The sequence below is a fragment of the Osmerus eperlanus genome, chromosome 5 (assembly GCF_963692335.1).
Source record: "Osmerus eperlanus chromosome 5, fOsmEpe2.1, whole genome shotgun sequence".
NCBI classification, from domain to species: Eukaryota; Metazoa; Chordata; class Actinopteri; order Osmeriformes; family Osmeridae; genus Osmerus; species Osmerus eperlanus.
The window spans coordinates 19,744,283-19,764,752 of record NC_085022.1 but is presented as its reverse complement, the minus strand read 5'-3'; the positions used below and the strand labels follow the sequence as shown (position 1 = coordinate 19,764,752).

Below are 20,470 nucleotides of genomic sequence, written 5' to 3'. Positions count from 1 at the left end.
AAACATGGTCAACATCCAAAATGATACAGACAGGCTTTACACTAGGCTCGTAATGAAGCACGCAAAACAATTTTAAACTAAGATACAGCTGGTAGTCCTTCGTGTGTGAATTATAACACCCAGCATCAACATACAGTACCAGTCAAAAGTTTGGACACGTGTCCAAACTTTTGACTGGTACTGTATATTCAAAATGTACAATAATACTGAGTTATTTCATGCACAAATACAGCAAGAAAATGTATAGATACAAAGAGCAGCAAAACAATCTAAAGCATGACAATGTACAATAACAATATAGCTTTTCGGTAAGACAACCTACACACTGCTGTGAGAACTTACCGGAACAAACACGGGTGAAGCAATAATAACACAGGCGAAGATTGGATCTTCTGGATCTTCCACAGTAAGGATGCTGTGTATTGTAGACAATGGTTGAAATATATTATTGGGTGGCAAACTAAAACCGTCCGTGCATAATACAAAACAAAACCACCCGCCTGTGACTTGTTCAGAAAAAGGAACTGCAGCGTCATAAAAACATTTACAGGCACAAATCAACAAGTCTCACAATGTGGTCAAAATGAGTCCATCCTTGAACCTTCCAATTCCATCGTCTCGAATGATTTCAAACAGTGAGTCGGCGTCCGGGGAAAGAGTTTAGGCCAACACAAACTGCCAGTTGGTCAGGAGGATTTTAATGCCACTGATAACAGAGACGACAGAGGTGGCAGGGTTGAACTTCAATGTGGCGGCGTCGCCTTTTTTACACTTGTCCCTGAAAACGTAGATGCAGCCGTTACAGCTGGCCACCTTCCAGAGGGACGGAACACAGCTCCACATCTCCGGGAAGCGCAGACGGGTGAAGCTATCCAGCAGGGGGTTGTAGCAGACCAGGGAATCCCCCTCGGCCACGATGAACATCACGTCCATGTGGGTGGCGGCGTGCATGCAGCCCGCGAACGGGAGAACGTAGGGCTTGATCCGGCACTTCTGATTGGCCGTGTCGAAGCACTGGATGAGGCGGGACGGCTTGGTGAAGAAGTCCATGTCGTTCTCCTCCCCCCCCAGCAGGTAGATGGTACCTCCCAGGTTGACCCCGGCAGCCCCCGACACAGCTGTGTCCAGCTGGCTGGTCTCTGTCCACATGTTGTCTTTGACAGTGTAGAAGATGACGGCGTTGGACAGGGTGTCCTGCAGGGTCTTGCCCCCCAGGGAGTACACGGCGTCCTCGCTCAGGACAGACACCATGGTGTGATGGAGGCGGTCTCTGGGCAGAGGGGCGCAGCGCTCCCAGTCCATGGTGTGCATGTTACACTTCCACATGCGGCGAGGGATGGAGCCGCCCACCACGTAGAGGTCTCCTCCGTGCTTACAGGCTGCGGTGATCTGGTGACACAAGCTGTTCTGACCGCTCACGCTGACGGTGTCGTCCTCGTCACAGTGGAGCGACACAGCCAGGGAGTGCGTCCGGGCCTCCTCCTTCCCGATCAGGTAGATGTGGACCTTCTCACCGATTTCCTGTGGAGACCGAAAAATATTTGTTTCCATTTGTGCTGCAAAAACTGTGTGCACGCGTCACAGGTGTCATTGCGCCGTTCGAGAGTATCGTTGACGTACTGCTGTTTAAATTGGCGTTTCTGTAAGGATGTCGTAGCGTTCAAAGGTCACAGGACCTGAGTTCGAAACCCGGTGTGGGGAAGAACAGTAGGAAGCATTACTGACGGGCGTCGCAGCTACCCCTGTAACAAATCTAATCACAAACATACCTTAAGGTTCTCCTTGAGCAGACCGGAAAACTCCTCTCTCTCTACCTTGTTGTGGTTAATCCAAGAATCAATGGCCACTGTTGGATTCTGGGAGCTAAGAACACCATCTGCAGTGGAGAAGCAGTGAGAAAATACTCTGAGAGAAGATGCCACTGCTTATATTCACTTCACCGCACAATCATTCCTATTCATATACACATAGTGACTGTGTGTTTAAACAACCAGCCAAGAAAAGCCCTGAAAAGCCATACCTTTGACAATATCCAGGAGCAGGCCGAGGGGAAGATTGAGGAATTCATCCGTCTGATGCAGCTGAACCAGGTGAATTTTAGCACAGTGTTTAGCAGCTGTGTACAGTTCCTGATCGCTGTGTCTGTCTGCCAGCCACATCACCTGAGAGGAAGTAAAAGTAACAAAACACAATTAACTTGTGGATGTTACATGATGTCAGTCCTTTGTATTCAGAGCTCAAGTGGCACGTACAAATTAATGGCCTCAGGTATTAGCATTTGCTCTGCTGGTCCATAACATGTAAACATGTTACCTGGAGACAGTTCTTGACCTCCACTGTGCGTGACAGGAAGCGGGAGCATTCTTCAAAAAGAGCGGTCAGCTGGTACATGTCTGCCATCTCGTAGGTGTCCTGCAGGTCCTCAACCATCAGTTTGATGGTACCATGGTAGATGTAGTCCACCAGCAACTGAAAGACCTTTGCGCTCACATCCTTCAGTTCTATACAGCGGTTATGTGACTCTTTTAGGTTAGAGGTAAACATGGATCGGAAGAAGCTGCTCTGGGCTGAGAGCACCAGGCGATGCAGGTTGAACTCTTTTCCATCAACGTTGATGGTGACATCGGCAAACAGGCCATCCTCCAGGCAGAGGTCCATGATGCTCTTCACAACGCGGCTGGAGTGGGAGCGGTCAGTGAAAGTGTATCCCAGGAAATAGTTTTCTTCTCCTTCAGAGCCACGTGCACCGAGCCCCCCCTCTTCACTGGACTCCATTTCATCTGTTAGTTACCTGTCTGGAAAGCAAAATACATGTGAATCATGAGAACTTTGTGATACAAGAGTGCAATCGATTTGTTGTTGTAAGAACTGGCCTAATCTCATTGAGATAATTCCGTTGAATAAGGTTATGAAACTATTAACCTAAAATGTTACAGTACTGTTAACGCTAACCTATCAATACTGCATGGTTGCAATCGGGCAGAGAGAAGCTATTTAGAGGCGGCCGGTTTATGCGACTCTTCGTTGCATAGCCGGTTTGTGACCATGTGAAACTACGTGAGTTTTGTAAACAAAACTACTGAAGAAATTACCTTTCAACTATATTTTCATGCGATCGGTCACGTCAGACTGTTCTCCGGAAGTAAACAAACTTTTTCATTGGCTAACAGTCAGAGGATATACAATCTTGAATTTGTGCTACTGCCACCATGTGGTTAAGGTACACTACTGCACAATACTTGGATCACTCTTTGGATCACTTTCATTATAGTCGAAAGAGGTAAGCAGCAAATAGAAAAAAAGGATCCTCTTGGCACTAAAAGTACCGATACACACAAATCAGCCAACTGGCCCGTGTACTTTTTCCAAGTTGGAAAATTGTATGGTATTTCAGCGTTCACTCTGTCTGATCTTTTTCAGAAGTAGTTTAGGTGAACCTCGAGATAGAAGTAATGCGCCACAGATATAAGTATAAGAAAAGAATGGCAACAAAACTGCAGTTTGGAATCCTCATCCATATGCTTTTGGGGCTCTTTACAGGCAAGTTAAATTATACTGTAGTAAAGTTTAATTACCTGAATGCCATGCTATGAGACCGAAGTGGAAATACAGTGCTTGCATGTGATACTTTACATTCATTATGCATGTTGATTGGTATCTGTACTGTCTGCTCTCTTAAGTGAATACCAAGCCTATAATGCATGAATACCAAAGTCCAAATACATCTTTCACAGAGGAAGCAGCTGCTCAGCATGGTGGGCTTGCTTCTCATGGATTTAAATCTACCATTGAGGACACAAACCTGATGTTTGAGGTACTACATATTAACACATTCTAAAATATATATTCAAAGACAAAGCTAATTTAATCTACACCCAAGCACTGATGAACTGATCTTCCCCTGAATATGCAGCTTTTGTTAGGTGGATTGGAGATTGACCAGGATAGCAACATCAGGTTGCTTGACCAGGAGATGGCATCTATGAGACAAGGACGAGCATTCCTGGCCTTGGTGAATGACAACGTACCCAAAACCCTGCTTTCCATGGAACAGTTGCTGGACACACTTGAAGGTCAGAAGAAGCCACTCCCTACAGCCAGCTTCCAGAGCCTGGTCATGGGAATGATCTACACAGCTCATCAGACCAAGCAGCAGGAGAGGGAAGATAAGCAGCAAGCTTGGGGCAGTGTGCTGTTTCGCCTTGCTAATGTTACAGTCAATGCTCTACGCAGACGGGATCATTCATAGAATCTTTTGCATTTACATTTATTTGCTTTCTATTGTTTTCATTCATGGGCTGTAAGCCAGTTAAACAACTTTGATAATACATAAAAAATAGTTTTGGGATCCCTCTCTAGTCAAATGAATAATGAAAACTATATATGGTTTGTAATTAGTAGATGAGAGTAGCATGATTAATACAAAACAACACTTGATAGGTACCAGACTCAAGCAAGCATAAAGATGTTTATTGAAATATATAAAAGTGTAAAAAAAAAACAGAAAAAATAGGTACTTTAATACAACAACAAAAACGTACATACAACAGTTAGAGGTTTGAGTGACCCATCATGACTATTTTAACATGGTCTAGTTTTTCAATTTGTTTGCCATTTAGATCACTTCTTTTTGCCTTTCTGTGTCTTGCCATTCTCCAATGGCTTGGACTTGGTCTTGGCTCCTGGTGACTCCAGGGACGCCAGTTTTTTCTTCAGCTTTGCATCCTCAGCTACTCCTCTCCTCTCTCTGCTGAAACGCTGCAGACGAGTCCTGGGCTGGCCTCTGAAGCGTCCTCCATCACCTCCCGCCTGCTCCTGTGGATCTTCCTGCTCCCTGCCAAGCATGTTGTTAGAAGTCCACATCAGGATGTTGACTCCTGCAATTGAACAAAGACAACTTTATTACATTAACATTATTTCAAAATCTGTAATAATCAAGCTCTCCCGTTCACTCATTTCCACAATGAGAACTCACCCATTCCAGATCCTAAAACATCTCCCATCGGATTGAATTTATTGACCTAGACAAAACAGATTTCCAGATTTGAACACGTTTGTTTTTTCATGAACCTCCAAAAACAACGACCCTTCCAAAACTACTTACAGATATGATGCCAGGAGCACTGGCATCATGCAGCTGACACACAAGCTGTGCAGAGTTGGCATCATAGATGTCTATGGTTCTCGTGTCACCAGTACACACATTATCATCAGGATACCGACCAGCCACTATGAGGTCATACATGGGGTGCCAGGTGGCCTGAAGACAAAAAGACAATGTAAAGACTCAAGTCAAGGAGAAATGCATCAAATGCATACTTCCCTTGTTACACATACAGTAGACATGAAGATTAATACGAATGATCACCCACCTTAATGGGTGTAAGGTGCTGAAACTGTCTGTGTGGGTGTTGAATGATATGTTGAGGGCTTGACCAGTCAGCGGAGGAATACACTCTGATTTGGTCATACTGGTCTGTGGTTAGCAGCTTAGAGCAATCCAAAGGGTTGAAATAGGCTGTGTTCCAGGAACAAAAACACATGTTCCAAATACATCAATTAGGAAGCACATATCTTTCAAATAGGTCAAACAGAGCCCTTTGACACATTTGGTTTTAAAAGAACAGGCAAGTCCAACCACAAACAATAACTGATGCAGTTAAAAATTACCTGAGTTGACTGCTTTGTCATGAGGCATATTATGGAAAAAGCTGCTCTTATCTTTGATGTTACGCAGATCCCATAGCTTGACTGTGTGATCGACAGATGCTGTTGCCAACAACCAATCACACCGAGGGTTAAATTCTGCATGTGTCACTTTTGCCTTGTGCAACTTCTCACTGAAGATCTGTTGGGGAAAATACAAAATATATATATAAATGATATGCAATGTAAGCTAACTGCTGTTGTGTTACAATAAAAAATAAAAACATTATGATATACTATAAGTATATGTTACAGTATAGAAAGATGTATGTATATTGTTTGCTGAATAAAATTTTTAAAAATTATGCTGGAAGAAACAAGTTCAAACCCAAACCTTATGGCCATCAATGCCCAGCAATTGGACATTTCCCATATTGTCCCCTGTCACAAGCATCTGTCTGCTCACTGACACATCCACACAGCAGTACCAAAAACTGGAGGGAAAAAAATAACCATACAAGAGTATTACCGAAAGTAAAATGTGCAAATCATACCCCAAAAAAAGGAACAAGCAATGTTCATAACTACATCCAAAAAGTCTAGAATTTCATGGAACATTGGATTACATGCTATACTGCCACATTCATTCCCTCAGCATGCTTACTCACCAAAGACTATGGTGGCCGTGACCACAGTCTGGGGTTGTGGACAGAGTGGTGGCCTGATGGCCCTCAAAGCTCTGGACGGCCAGTGAGCCGTCTCCAGAGACAGTGTAGATTTTTGACAGGTCGGTCGGACAAAACTTGATCCCTCCTATGAAATCCCCGGCTCCTTTCTGCGAGTACAAATACAAATGCAATGCAACAATTAGGTAACATTAACTGTACTGTTAGTATTGGGTACAGTATACACACATACAGATGATTGGAAATGACAACTTCCATTCTCACCCCTTGAATGAAGCTCATCTTGTTGGCCCTATTGTAGTCCCACAAGACTATGTCTCCACCCTTGGATCCAATGGCCAGTGAGGTGGTATGGGTCGGATGCCATTCTATGCAAGTGATGCGGCGGTTGAATAGGGATGTAGTGCGATGGAGTTTATATGTGGCAAGAGAGCGAAGAAAAGGTTGCTGGAGACACTGGAGTAACAAAACAAAAATATTTACAGTTTAGCAGCTGGGCTGTGTCAAGTGTGTTCTGGGAATCTAATGCAAAAACACTTGCTTCGAAAATGCCCACACCTGTCTCATTTGTGAATGAAAACTTTGGCCCAGACTACATTTGTAGATAAAATGCAAGATACTTTCGCGTCCATTTCTGTTATGAATTCGAGTGAATATCCGAGGCTGGTTGGTACCTGAAAAGGACAGAAATTAGTTATAAAAGCATTACACAATGCATCCGATGTAACGTTATATCCCAAAATGTGACCAGACAGACATGTTTTCAATGATGTGCTCCCTTCCATCGTATCCTGCGACTTTTTGGAGGTCGTTCGCCTAGAAGTTTTCCCATTTTGTTTCTTGGCTGCATCCACGACTGCCTTGGCCTTTGCCATTTGACCTGTGAATCACAAGATAGTCTAGTTACTGACAAACTTTTCTGCAAAACTCGTAATGCACTTTGACACTAGCTAACTAGTTAGCTATCGGTATTATACAACAAAATAATCTTAGTCTAGACAACAAACAGTGACATCCACTTACCGTATTGGACGCAGTTAGCAAGTGTTGGATTTCAGTCTTACGCTCCGTTTTTTTATTATGTCTGGCTGGCTATAATAGCTTCATTTCCACGTGCATGAATACACAAATCATGAAATGCATGAAACACAAATCTACCTCTAGACAAAACTGGTCCACGTGACAAATGTTTTGTAACGTTCTGTTAGGCTACAGCTTGACAGTAGGTGTCAGCATCGCCGTCTGTACGCAGATGTGGCTTTTATTTTGAAAGGTGTGGTTGGACCGGAACAGGAAAAAAATATAGACTCGATGGCGCTTTCTTTGTTCTGATTGGCCCATTTGAAAAATCCGTTGTCCTCGAGACCGGAGGGAAAGTTCGAACTTGGAACTGAGGAGAAGGATCTCAGAAAACAAGAGTTGAAATAATAACAAACAACAACAATTCACCATGATAAGACCTACGTGAGTACTCATTCCAAAAAGACAATTGTAGATGTACACTATTTGTAATTAACTGATACATTTGTTACATTAGCTTACTAAGTAAATGGCTACCTGACGGCTGGAGTGGAGAGAAGTAGCTCTAGCTAGCTGACTACAGTAGGTTGTTAGCTCTAGCTATCTACTGTACTCCAGCCGGACTCGTTAGCCACCTGTGTAGCTAACCGTGTTGTTACGTCTTGTTATTTTTAAGTAAGGGCAAAACCCCACGTAGACCTGCTCCCAAGAAGCCACCCAGCAACCAGAAAGACCCGGTTGGGGTGAGTATCTAACAGTATTGTAACCAACGTTAGGGTACTACTGAAGCTTTATACAGTATACTGTACTGTAGGTAGCTACTGTAGCTACGCTACGTAGCTCTATCTTACTCATTATCTTTGATTCTCGTCAGGTGTACTGCCGTGTACGACCCCTGGGTGTAGAAGATGAGGAGTGTTGTATCGAAGTTATCAGCAACACCACCATTCAGTTGCATGCTCCTGATGGGCTAAAAGCCAACAGGAATGGGGAGTTCAAAGAGGTAATTGTGAAATACCACCACAATCTTTCTTTCTTTCACAGGCTTTCAGCATTGTCCAAAGTACTTATTTGACAACATCAAATTTCCTTTACAGACACAGTATTCTTTCAAGAAGGTGTTTGGAATTAGCACATCCCAGATGGAATTGTTTGAGGATGTTGCCAAACCTCTTGTGGATGACCTCATTCATAGTAAAAATGGTGAGAACAGGAGAGACTGGTTTTGTTTGATATTCCCAGGTTAACCCATGAGTACGCAGAAAGATTTTCTCATCCTGTGTTTTGTAATGCTAAATTGTTTCCTTTTTTTTGTATTGGCAGGCCTATTGTTTACTTATGGTGTCACAGGAAGTGGGAAGACTTTTACAATGACTGGTTCTCCAGGGCAGGGTGGTCTTCTCCCCCGGTCTCTTGACATGATCTTCAACAGCATAGGTCCATACCAGGCTAAGAGATTTGTAAGACACTCATTTCGGCTTGATTTTAGCCTTGCATCAAATTTTCATCTACCGGTTGTTGTCTCAGTTGTAAGTAACAGTCGATTGTGTATGTCAAGGTTTTCAAGACAGATGACAAGAATGGTATGGAGGTCCAGACTCAGGTTGACGCTCTGCTTGAAAGGCAAAGGAGGGAAAACCAGTCATCTGTTCCCAAAACCCCCTCCTCCAAGTACGTTTCAGTCCCACTTTCAGTTATTTCAAATAAATTAATTATAATATGCCAAGCTATTATTAAAGGGATAGTTCACCCCCAAATCCAAAAATACAAATTTTTCCTCTTATCATTTATCAGTCCAGATTGACAATGTATAACATTAGCTAGCAGTGAGCAAGATAGGTTTCAAATGTCTTCCTCGTAGTCTGACATTGCTAGCTTGTGGAGCTTTCATGATTGGCTTTGTTGTAATGTTTGTAGACAAAGGCTGGATCCAGAGTTCGCCGACATGATCAATCCAGAGGAGGCCTGCAAAGCTGAAGGTGTTGATGAGGATAGCAGCTACAGTGTGTTTGTGTCCTACATTGAGATCTACAATAACTACATCTATGATCTTCTGGAAGAAGCTCCATTTGAGCCAATCAGACCAAAGTAAGCTCAAGAAAATCAAACCAGTTACAAATGCAAGAATTTCCTAATGTGTTCACTGTGTACATTAATGGATAATATATTATGAACGGATTCCCAACAGTTTGTACCTCATCCTCTTAATGTATCACAATCTGGTTTTATTTGAACTAAGAAGCCACTGTTCATGCAGGATAGCCTACTGACTGATATTCTGTGGAACTTTGTTTGGAGTCACTGTAGAGTAGGTTGCAGATCAAATGTTTGTGTTCCTTTGCTAGGTGGAATGGTGCAGGCACTCCTCTGAGGCAGAACACTGAGTTCATGTGCGTGGCCAGTGAGAGTAGCTTACATAAGCACATTGTCTTACAGTTGCATTTGGCTGTTGTATAGTTGACTAGTTCTGTTAGATGCTTTTATGTGCTTTGTATTGGCACAGCTGTTTAATGCTTTGTTTGCGTTGTCATGGTTATCTAATAGCATTTTGTGTCCGGAATGCATTCACCCAACACTAACAGAAATGGTCCTTGCTGTAATTGTATGCTCTCTTTCATTGTCATCGTTGCACTTTATTTCACTACTTACTTGTGTATTATGCGTCTGTAGACCTCCGCAATCCAAAATCCTCAGAGAGGACCAGAACCATAACATGTATGTGGCCGGATGCACAGAGGTTGAGGTGAAGTCCACAGAGGAAGCGTTTGAGGTTTTCTGGAGAGGTAAGCCTTGTTAAAAGCTACAAATCAACCAGTACTTCAGACGTCACCTCTCTTGTTTTTTTTAACTGATTGTCAGTTTCAGTTTGCTAAACACTTTTAAACGTGTTTGTTGCAGGCCAAAAGAAAAGGAGGATTGCCAACACTCAGCTAAACAGAGAATCCAGTCGTTCCCACAGTGTGTTCATCATCAAACTAGCACAGGCCCCCCTGGATGCAGACGGAGATAACATCCTGCAGGTCAGACTACTCTATGACCCACAGCCAAATCTCAAGGGTACTGCACTTCAATGGGTGAAAAACTCAAGTTTATTTATGAGATGTGTAAAGTTGTATATGTTTGACTGTTGGTTGTTAGGATAAGAGCCAGGTGAATGTGAGCCAGCTGTGTCTGGTGGACCTGGCAGGTAGCGAGCGCACCAGCAGGACTCGGGCCGAGGGCAGCCGCCTGAGAGAAGCAGGTCTGAGAGCTCTAGACTGTCACCTCTGTAGGGTCACCTTCCACCTGGAGCTGAGGCTTTAACAACAATCTGTGATTGCAGGTAACATCAACCAGTCCTTGATGACTCTGAGGACTTGTATTGAGGTTCTCAGGGAGAACCAGATGTGTGGCACAAACAAGGTAGGTTTTTACATTTTAGTCGTTGATCAGACGCTCTTATCCAGAGCGACTTACAGTAAGTACAGGGACATTCCCCCGTGGCAAGTAGCGTGAAGTGCCTTGCCCAAGGACACAACATCATTTGGCACGGCTGGGAATCGAACCAGCAACCTTCTGATTAATTGCCTGTTTCCCTAACCGCTCAGCCATCTGACCCCTGTTTTTAATCATTGTTCTATTTTGTTGTTATTGCCCTTTTGTACCTTCTGGCCGGTACAAAAGGGCAATAAAAGGGAAAAAAAGTGCAATAAACGTTCTCCACCTTTTACAGATGGTTCCCTATAGAGATTCAAAAGTGACACACCTGTTCAAGAACTACTTTGATGGAGAGGGAAAAGTCCGGATGGTGGTCTGTGTCAATCCCAAAGCTGATGACTATGAGGAAACCATGGTATGTCAGCTTGTTTGGGTTTTTAATGCCAGTGTAAATCAAAAACCATTCACCATCAGTCGAAGGCCATGAGAAAGGCTCGCCCCGGTGCTGTACTCATGAAAAACCGTTTTTGCGTGTGCAGCTGGTGATGCGGTTCGCCGAGATGACTCAGGAAGTGGAGGTGGCGCGGCCGGTGGACAGACCCATCTGTGGCTTTGCTGCCGGGCGGCGCCAGAAGAACCAGGCCTTTAAGGATGAGCTCTCCCGGCGCCTGGAGGAGAGGGGCGGCCCTGTAGACGGAGGTGACTTGTCTTGTCTGCGCCACAACAGAGACAAACCCAGAGCCTTTATACAACATCAACGATCAGGGGGTTGATCAATGGGGCTGGCACCAGCAGTTTAATATAATACATTCTCCTTTCATACGAGCAATGTACTCGTATTGTGTTTTTTCTCTACTTTGGTACCAGATGGAAATGTCATACATGTTAATGGCAGTCATTTGAGATGCATGTATCCTCTGTCATCTTTGACTTCCTGTTCCTCTGAAGCTCCCTCTGTGATGAACGAGCTGCTGCAGAGCTTCCCCCCGCTGCCCGCCTGCGAGCTGCTGGACCCCCACGATGACGTCACCCTGCCCAGGATCATCCAGGTTCTGGAACAGAGGCAGCGGATCAGGCACAGGATGACCGAGGAGTACCACAAAGCCGGTGAGACTGGGCCTCCTAGTTCAAGCCTCGCCTGTTGCCCTGGGTCGGAATTCAGTGGGTCATACCTTTTTTAACCCTTGTTCTGTTCCAGCCAAAATGATGAAGTCCATGCTGCAGGAGTTGGACAGCAACCTTGTCACCAAAGACAACTTCATCCATGATCAGAGGGGCAAACTGGGAGAGAAAGACAAAATCATCCAGAACCAGAAGGCTGAGATGGAGCGTCTGGAGAAGAAGGCCAAGATGCTGGAGTACAAGGTAAAGACATCCCCCAAGTCCAGTTAGTCAACCTCTGGACTGTTATAGTGTACTGCAACTGACATGGCCGTAATGCTCCTGTGTGTGTGTGTGTGTGTGTGTCCAGATCGACATCCTTCAGAAGACCACCAACATTTACGAGGAGGACAAGCGCTCGCTGCAGCAGGAGCTGGAGAGCCGTGAGCAGAAGTTCCTGAGGGAGCTGTCTGAGAAGAAGCGCATGGAGGCCCGCATGCAGGGCATGGTGTCAGACACCAAGCAGAAATGGGAGAAGGAATGCGTGAGTGGCCCTTCTACGAACTGTACAGACACGCACACACACACGCATGCCAGTGTTTCCCCTAGGGTTACAGCTTTTGGGGGGGGGGAGGGGGGGGGGGGTGGCGACCATGTAGAGACATTGTCACCTGACCATGTAGAGACATTGTCACCTGACCATGTAGAGACATTGTCACCTGACCATGTAGAGACATTGTCACCTGACCATGTAGAGACATTGTCACCTGACCATGTAGAGACAGAAATGACATGCCGTCGTGTAAATAAGATAAATAACAGAAGACCATTTAGTTTGTTTAATAAAAGAGCAAGCTATAGACCTGTTTTATAGGAATGGTAACATTAAATGACTTATTTTGTGATCTTGTGCATATAAAATTTATTTTTTATTTTGATTAACTTGACCTTCCAGGGGGGGGCGGGGCGCCCCCCTAATATACTGGTAGGGGAAACACTGCATGCACAACCTTCACTGACCCCGCATGAGGGTGTGTGGGTCTTAACGCCAGGGTCTGGTCTGTGCAACAGGAGAGGCGTGTGAACGCCAAGCAGCTGGAGATGCAGAACAAGCTGTGGGTGAAGGATGAGAAACTGAAGCAGCTCAAGGCCATCGTGACCGAGAGCAAGTCTGAGAGACCTGAGGCGCCCCAGCGGCCCTCCCGGGAGAAGGACCGACTTCCTGCCAAGAGATCTGCGTCGCCCTCCCCTGTTCCTGTACGTTACGCCGACATGCGCTTCTAGAGCCAGCTGTCCTTCCTCCTTCACTAACCTACTGACCCGCTTCTTAGGACCGGATAACTTATAGCATGGTGTTTTTTTGTTGTATTTCTATCCTGTCGAACCAGTGTCTAAAACGGAATGCTACTGCCTCTAATATTGACTAATGCCTCCATAGAAAATTCACCTCATTGCTCTTTACCCATAGCCAGTCTTGTGGTTAATGTTTGTGTACATGCTGCGATGTGTGACTAACTGGGTGTTGTGTGCAGTCTCTGTACTCTGCTCCTCAGCCGTGCCCCCCCAGCCAGGCCCCTGTGTACTACCCCTCCCAGCTCAGGCCAGGGCCCTCCTCCCCCACTCCTAGCGCTAGCTCCCTGTCTGTAGCCTCCTGCATCTCAGACTGGGAGCTGAGGGCCTCCCAGGACAGCTTCGGGCAGGATAGCCACTCCCCCTTTGCCCCAGACCCAGCCTATCAGACTAGAGGTCTAGACCAGGTCCAGGCCGCCAGGCTGGACAGGAGAAGAGGCAGGTGCTGGGTCAGGGAGGCAGAGGCCCGCCCCCAGCCATGTGACCTAGACGTAGGCGAGGAAGCGTACAGGGTCAGTGAAGCTGGAGGTGGTAACAATGTGCGAGGAATCACACAAACATCTCAGGGTGACCTAAGGTCTTGTATTGTTCTAGTGGAGTTTTCAAATGTGGGTTTGAATGGCTGTAGGGGAAAATGCTTTAAAATATATTTCCCCTTGTATATGTTCTTGTTTTTTTGCACTTTAGACATAAATAAATGGATTTTCTTACTAACAACATGATCCTCTTCAATAACACCTGACTGATCATGGATTGTATCCTATCTGTTTCGAACGGGCCTCGCGTGGATCTGATTGGTCACCAGCCACACAGACCCCCCTCTGACTTGTCGCCGACTCCTCCTTTTGAGCAGACCGCAGCGCCGGTGCGTCCGCTGCACAGGCGCTCCCACTCTGCTGGAGGGGAGAGGTGGGTGGACCACAAGCCCTCCTCCAACGTGGAGCTGGACACGGTCATGCAGCCCATCCTCCACAACGCCATCACGGTGTCCACCCCCAGCGAGAAGGCCCTGTCCAAGTGTGACAAGTATGTGCTGACTCACCAGGAAGTGGCGTCCGATGGAGAAATCCAGACCAAGCTGATCAAGGTACCCCCGCAGACTCGCTTGACACACACACACCACGCATCGATAGTCTTTTCTGGAGGGTGCGTGTCTGATTTTGGGGTGGGTTATTTCTTTTCATTCAGGGCGAGGTGTTCAAAACCAGAGGCGGAGGACAAGCAGTCCAGTTCACTGACATTGAAACTCTGAAACAGGAACTCCCCTCTGGCCCCAGGTAGGTGTTTATCTAACCTGGTGTCCACTACACACTCTGGGGGGAAATTAAGTCTGCACTCCTCCTAACCAGGCTTGGTTCCCCTCTTCAAATGGCCAAAAAAAGTTTTATATTTGAGTTTTTATTTAAATGTGGGTGTGAATGAAGGACAGGATCCTCTCCACTCCCACCCCCCAATATGTGCAAGAGAACACAATGTCTGAGAGGGTCAAAGCAGCAAACCACACGGTCTGTGCGTCAGGTCACATGGTCTGTGCGTCAGGTCATACAGTCTGTGCGTCAGGTCACATGGTCTGTGCGTCAGGTCACATGGTCTGTGCGTCAGGTCATACAGTCTGTGCGTCAGGTCACATGGTCTGTGCGTCAGGTCACATGGTCTGTGCGTCAGGTCACACAGTCTGTGCGTCAGGTCACACAGTCTGTGCGTCAGGTCACATGAGGTGTGTTCGACTTCATGCAGCGGCGAAGCTGAGAATGCCATTGGTTGCTTCAAGTCAGCCGGGCTGCAGGCGACGCCGGCGCTGCATAAAGTTGAACGCACCTAATGTCTGTGCATCAGGTCACATGGTCTGTGTGTCAGGTCACATGGTCTGTGCATCAGGTCACATGGTCTGTGCGTCAGGTCACATGGTCTGTGCGTCAGGTCACATGGTCTGTGCATCAGGTCACATGGTCTGTGCGTCAGGTCACATGGTCTGCATCAGGTCACATGGTCTGTGCGTCAGGTCACATGGTCTGTGCGTCAGGTCACATGGTCTGCGTCAGGTCACATGGTCTGTGCGTCAGGTCACATGGTCTGTGCGTCAGGTCACATGGTCTGTGCGTCAGGTCTCCTGAGATGCGTTCACCATTGCTCACTCTGTCATCTATCATCCACCTTTAAACGGAGGACTGTTTGTGTCTCCATGCAGTCGCAAGAGGAGGTCGTCTGAGGGCAAACCTGCCCAGGAGAATGAGCATGCGGAGGGAGACTGGACGGATGTGGAGACCAGGGTGAGAGCACAACCAGCCTGGGTGTACATGTGGGGTTTAAGACCTTAGGTTAATCTAGCTGTCCTCACACTGTCCCCCTCTCTCTCCTCCCCCAGTGCTCTGTCGCTCTGGAGATGAGAGCCGGGTCGAACATGGGGCCAGGATACCAGCACCACGGGTATCCTAAGTGAGTTCTACCTTGTTACTTCACGCAAAAAAAAGTGTTTTGTGAAGTTGATGTTTGATTGGGTTTTCTAATAAATTCATTTGTATTGCAGGCGCAGGAAGCCTTAAACAGCCTGGCCAAGTTTCTGCAACACACTCCATGCCTGACTTCCCACGTGCAATACCACACATTTAACTTTGAAATATTGCTGTAGTATCACTATTTAAACAATTTTCTATGCTTTTATATAAAAATGTATATATTGTTCACTGACACTATTTTGTCAAATGTTTTATAGTTTGGTGTGGTCACAAAAGTGTTAATGTATCATGATTCAGCCAAAGACTTGTTAAGTTGTATTGCCCAGTGACAAACAAAACGTTTTGCATTTGTATACTTGTGTGTAATTTTAGGGTTGGCAACCTAACATGGTTGCATGGCACATAAGTAGAGTGGAAGGGAGGTCAATAAGATGACCCCTTTGTTTTAGTGTGTTATTATATTCTCCTTGTGTCAAAATTAATGTTCAGGTTCACTTTTTGAATCAGCAGGTGTTTCTTTTTTACATTGAATCTTCCCACATGAACAGAGAAAATCTTAAGAGCTGAGCTGCACAGCCTTTACTGTACTCTACTGTAGGAATTCAATAAATTCCTTTTGTATCACCAGTTTTAGTTGTCATTATACATTTGCTCAATTAACTTTGAACGTTAGGTGTCAGCAATGTACTATAATTGGTATCAATAGGGTTCCCGCAGAGTCTTAAAAAGTCTACAATTCTGAACTTTAAATTTAAGGCCTTAAAACGTCTTGGAAACGGCCAGATTTTCATTTGCGGTCTTAAATTTCATTTAGTCAGGTGTAAAAAAGGTTTCACCCTCGTTCATTTCCAGAAACGCTGGCCGCAGAAATGTATTACAAAGTAGCAAAACAGTATTGAGTCGTAGCCTACACAGTGGAGCTCTAGAGTTTTTTTTTTTGGGGGGGGGGGGTTTGACCCCTCTAATTAAGACTTGGACCCCCCCAGAATTTCAATCTTTATGGTCTTAAAATGTCTTAAAAAGGTCTTAAATTTGACTAACTGAAACCTGCAGGAACCCTGTATCAACTAATATTCTAATGTTGAAAGAGGAACACACCTTGAAGCTCAGAGGACCAGATCAACTGTCAACATCCGATGCATTTATTCTGCAACGAGAGAAACCATCAATATTTCAACTCAACAGCTTCTCCCTCTGATGCACGCAGAAATATTTGTGTAAGAAACATACGATTGTAGATTAATAAGCCCTTCATTTCACATTCAGTAAAGTTTCTCTTTTCCGCCCGTTTTTTTAGTTGCCTTTCTCGTCAAGAATCATTCATTGTTCAGAATGGAGAAAATATTGCGAAACCTGACAAATGATGTGCGTTTCAACAACCCACTGTGTTGTAGTATCCAGTGCAGCATCACCAGCTCAGAAGTGGAGCCCTACACCCCTCTTTATCATCACAACTCACGTTAGCCATCGTAGCACCACGGCTCGAGGCCATCCAATCAGTGATCAGCAGTAACCAGACTTCCACTCATTCATTCAGGCTTGAGCAGAGAGTTAAAATCTCATCCACCACCAGTCTGGCTCTGTTTCAATTTGAGAGCACTGGTGAGTGACTAACACAGAAGCTCTTGGAAAGGGTCAAGGGGCTGGAGCAGCAAGCTGCCATTAAACTCACTCCTGTGTGATATTGAGTGCTCTGCGTTTTGACTGGTCTCTCCTACTCACGCCCAGGCCTCTCCAAGCCGGGGAGATCTGGGGCTGTGTTGTGATTGCTTTTTCACAGGATCATCATTTCACAAGTGATGGAACATCGTGATGGCGTTTTTAAACCTCTTCATACCTGCATATCATACTAACATCCTGCCATTTCTGTTGGATGAATCGGACGCTCAAAACAGGTGCACAATTTTTGTGTATAGTGCATATACTATTCTGTCATAACGACTGGCTAAAAGCAGAGATGGTTATACAAAGTGGAAGTGTCAGTAACAGGTACATTAATAAACATGGATTCATTATTAAATGTAATTACTATGAGTTTATTGTCTGCTAAAACTCAACCAGTGGGCACTCAATCACTGTAAACATTGCATAAGCACAGCTTTAGGTCCTTCCAAAAACGTCTCAATATGTCAAAACTGTGACGGTCTGACAGCCTGAAGTGTCAGTCAATCACCATCCAGCCCATCTCCCTGCCTTCTGGAAATGAACCAGGGTATGTGGGCTTCTCTCCAAAGTTTTTTCCCATCTGGCTCCTCTGCCTTAATGCATACTAGCGTGCTGAGTGAATGCAGGTCTGAGCTGAATCTTAAAGGATAAGGCCAGACGAGCGTCTCTCACTGGTGTGGTTGTGACGAGGAAATGGGTCAAGGAATCACGGACAGGAAGTGAGTCCCCAGGTGAACTGTGTGTGGATGTGATTGGTTGCGACCATGAAGCTCAGGTCCTTCCTGTCAGCCACAGACACAGAGGAAGAACGCTAGCCCGGCAACTCTTTCTCACAGCTGTCTCACAGGTGTTGTTTTACATTTACATTTAGTCATTTAGCAGACGCTCTTATCCAGAGCGACTTACAGTAAGTACAGGGACATTCCCCCGAGGCAAGTAGGGTGAAGTGCCTTACCCAAGGACACAACGTCATCTGGCAGAGCCGGGGATCGAACCAGCAACCATCTGATTACAAGCCCGCTTCCCTAACCGCTCTGCCACCTGACTCCCCTTGTTCTCACGATTTTGTATTTCCAACCAGAAGAGGGCAGCATGTTTCAGTGTATGAGATACTTCAACAATACTGCTTCTGCATATAATTTTTTCATGCTACCAAGTGGCTTATAATATGTCTACCATGTATTTGTTGTGGTTTACGTGATGGTGTTCAATACATGGTATTTCACATGTATGAAACTAAATTTTTCAAGTCAGTTTCTCCCCGATCAGATACAAAGAATCCACTTACCTGCTGAGCTGTCACTGCATAGATAACTGCCTTAATATCCTTGGATGTTATTCTGATTAGTCCTATCAGTTGAATGAATGGACAAAAGCAATTCGTGCCATGTGTAATTTTCACGGAAAATATTGGAAGTCATTGTTGTGTACACTCATTATAGCCAGAGTGGGCAGGATTGTGTTTTCTCCCCTGGTTTTTGTTCCTGGCAGCCGTCTAAGTGTTTGCAGCTGTCAGTTGTGTTCTTTCTCTAAGCTCATTGTATGTGGCTTGGCCACACTTTAACTGGCGGTGTCCTCACTGTGGTGACAGTATGCCATGACGGATTTCCACCGACTCCCTTTCACTGCAACCACAATGTGTCGCTCGTGGAAACACCCAAGTCCCTTTTTACAAGTGGTTGATCTCATCCAGTTATTGTTGTGGCAGACCTTGGCTTTGTGTGCAGTTGGCTCGTTGTTCTAGTGGTGCTCTGAGACGGTTGCAGAATGCAGGGAAGCAGGGACATTTCCAGATCATACTGTGCTGTAAAGATTATAATCGCAGAAACAATTCTAATCAAAACATGACCGCTGCTCTTTTAAACTATTTGGACTCGACCATGTGTTGTACAGTACAAATTCTGTTATGTTATGATAGTGAGACTATCTTCAATAACCTGCAGTATACTCAGACCAATAAACAAAGTGATAGCAACTGTTATTTTAACCCTCTGGACATTGGCATTTGTCCGGATATAACACAGGATGAGATAGCAGAACCCTCCGTGCTTTGAAGCCACACAAGCTTTCATATGCAAACAAGCAAAACCAACAGTGGAACCTCAAAGTTTTAAAATTAGCAAAATCTGGGTTGGCATTTAAAGTGGGTGAAATGGCCCCACGTGATTTTCATAAGTACATAAAGCTTAGCTTGCTCACTACACACACAGACACACACATTCACAAACAAAGCCGACTGTGCACACAGTCTATCAATAGTTTATCTTGAAATAGTCTTGTGTTGGCACTTTTCACTCATTAAAGCACAGTTGTCTTTGTACATTGCACTTTGTAAACAGTAGGCAGTCAGTCCAGGGTTACAGGAAGGGGTTATGTAATTTTATGATTTGAATGGTTAACCTTGTTTCTTTCTAGTTACTTTTTGAATGAAGATGAAAAGCTTCTATTCCACAGAACCAGTTGAATTAAGGGTGGATATTAAGATTGAATCATTCAGATTTTTTTTTACAAATCACATGAATATTATTAAATACATGAACTAATCCTGTCATTCAAAGGTGATGGACTGTAAGCAAACAAGATCATAGTTTTAGACCAGGCAGTGTAATAAACAGTTCTACACTTCCATTTGAATCCTATCAGTCCTATGTTCATACTGGAGCCATACTCTAGCCATGATTTATGACTGGTTTGATTTGCATTGAGCATTACCTATGAAGCGCATATCTGCATCAGCTTTATTGACTGCTAATGACCCGACACAGGGCTGATAAACTGAAGACAGAATTCAAATGAGGCTCAACCTTCCTCCGAGGCTGGTTTAAGCAAACACCATGGCAGCTGGCAGAGAAATCATTGTGACTAATGGTCTCAGTGTGAGACAGAAGCAAGACTGTGGGAGGCTGTTCTACTCTGTTAGGAGCCAACTTTGTTTATCTTTCTTCAGACTACAGTGTGACGATGTGATTCCGCTGGTGGCTGTATTTGTTTGCTTTGCCTTGTTGTCAATGTGCCACAACACCACCAATAATCACTTAATAGGCAGTCGTTTCCTAGCATACGGTTGAGACAACAATGTAATGACAACATGTTTCAATTCCTTAGAAGAAATTCCAGAGTTGACCTGCT

General features: G+C 45.0%; 3 protein-coding genes across 8 annotated transcripts; 1 reads left to right on the top strand and 2 right to left on the bottom strand.

Moving 5' to 3' along the window:
* Positions 1 to 34: 34 nt before the first annotated feature.
* kbtbd4 (kelch repeat and BTB (POZ) domain containing 4) lies at positions 35 to 3,142 on the bottom strand. Of its 3 annotated transcripts, none has more exons than XM_062462428.1 (5): positions 3,093 to 3,142; positions 2,314 to 2,795; positions 2,021 to 2,162; positions 1,770 to 1,876; positions 35 to 1,521 (listed from the first exon to the last, which is right to left on the bottom strand). In XM_062462428.1, exons 2-5 carry the CDS (start codon positions 2,773 to 2,775, stop codon positions 661 to 663), a joined length of 1,572 nt encoding a protein of 523 aa, XP_062318412.1. In that variant the 5' UTR covers positions 2,776 to 2,795; positions 3,093 to 3,142; the 3' UTR covers positions 35 to 660. The 3 variants fall into 3 exon arrangements, with proteins under 3 accessions (XP_062318412.1, XP_062318413.1, XP_062318411.1); XM_062462429.1 differs by having other exon boundaries at positions 2,314 to 2,791; positions 3,093 to 3,138; XM_062462427.1 differs by having other exon boundaries at positions 2,953 to 3,093.
* Positions 3,143 to 4,441: 1,299 nt separating this feature from the next.
* Positions 4,442 to 7,580, bottom strand: ddb2 (damage-specific DNA binding protein 2). Its single transcript, XM_062462430.1, has 11 exons — positions 7,356 to 7,580; positions 7,090 to 7,212; positions 6,891 to 7,006; positions 6,597 to 6,788; positions 6,315 to 6,481; positions 6,041 to 6,140; positions 5,671 to 5,848; positions 5,373 to 5,518; positions 5,105 to 5,260; positions 4,976 to 5,021; positions 4,442 to 4,877 (listed from the first exon to the last, which is right to left on the bottom strand). The coding sequence occupies exons 2-11, from the start codon at positions 7,205 to 7,207 to the stop codon at positions 4,621 to 4,623; spliced, it is 1,476 nt and encodes a 491-aa protein (XP_062318414.1). The 5' UTR covers positions 7,208 to 7,212; positions 7,356 to 7,580; the 3' UTR covers positions 4,442 to 4,620.
* Positions 7,581 to 7,613: 33 nt separating this feature from the next.
* On the top strand, positions 7,614 to 16,297 carry kif23 (kinesin family member 23). Of its 4 annotated transcripts, XM_062462420.1 has the most exons (24): positions 7,614 to 7,796; positions 8,029 to 8,095; positions 8,227 to 8,355; positions 8,450 to 8,555; positions 8,676 to 8,812; positions 8,911 to 9,023; positions 9,270 to 9,440; positions 9,698 to 9,742; positions 10,023 to 10,135; positions 10,251 to 10,372; positions 10,491 to 10,593; positions 10,675 to 10,754; positions 11,065 to 11,184; positions 11,309 to 11,468; positions 11,718 to 11,876; positions 11,968 to 12,134; positions 12,241 to 12,414; positions 12,942 to 13,127; positions 13,403 to 13,732; positions 14,074 to 14,307; positions 14,409 to 14,497; positions 15,409 to 15,490; positions 15,586 to 15,656; positions 15,748 to 16,297. In XM_062462420.1, the coding sequence occupies exons 1-24, from the start codon at positions 7,783 to 7,785 to the stop codon at positions 15,761 to 15,763; spliced, it is 2,988 nt and encodes a 995-aa protein (XP_062318404.1). In that variant the 5' UTR covers positions 7,614 to 7,782; the 3' UTR covers positions 15,764 to 16,297. The 4 variants fall into 4 exon arrangements, with proteins under 4 accessions (XP_062318404.1, XP_062318405.1, XP_062318406.1 ...); XM_062462421.1 differs by lacking the exon at positions 9,698 to 9,742 and having other exon boundaries at positions 7,616 to 7,796; XM_062462422.1 differs by lacking the exon at positions 13,403 to 13,732 and having other exon boundaries at positions 7,621 to 7,796.
* The last annotated feature ends 4,173 nt before the right edge of the window (positions 16,298 to 20,470 follow it).

Excerpts from the sequence above, each read along its gene's own strand:
- ddb2 (XM_062462430.1), bottom strand. The coding sequence starts at position 7,207 with ATGGCAAAGGCCAAGGCAGTCGTGGATGCAGCCAAGAAACAAAATGGG. Across the intron at positions 5,261-5,372 it reads AGCACCTTACACCCATTAAG|GCCACCTGGCACCCCATGTA; the intron begins GTGGGTGATCAT and ends TTTTGTCTTCAG. Across the intron at positions 4,878-4,975 it reads TGTTTTAGGATCTGGAATGG|GAGTCAACATCCTGATGTGG; the intron begins GTGAGTTCTCAT and ends GTTCAATTGCAG.
- kif23 (XM_062462420.1), top strand. Across the intron at positions 11,469-11,717 it reads GGGCGGCCCTGTAGACGGAG|CTCCCTCTGTGATGAACGAG; the intron begins GTGACTTGTCTT and ends GTTCCTCTGAAG. Across the intron at positions 12,135-12,240 it reads CCAAGATGCTGGAGTACAAG|ATCGACATCCTTCAGAAGAC; the intron begins GTAAAGACATCC and ends GTGTGTGTCCAG.
- kbtbd4 (XM_062462428.1), bottom strand. The coding sequence starts at position 2,775 with ATGGAGTCCAGTGAAGAGGGGGGGCTCGGTGCACGTGGCTCTGAAGGA. Across the intron at positions 2,163-2,313 it reads AGGTCAAGAACTGTCTCCAG|GTGATGTGGCTGGCAGACAG; the intron begins GTAACATGTTTA and ends ACTTCCTCTCAG. Across the intron at positions 1,877-2,020 it reads GCTCCTGGATATTGTCAAAG|ATGGTGTTCTTAGCTCCCAG; the intron begins GTATGGCTTTTC and ends TCTCCACTGCAG.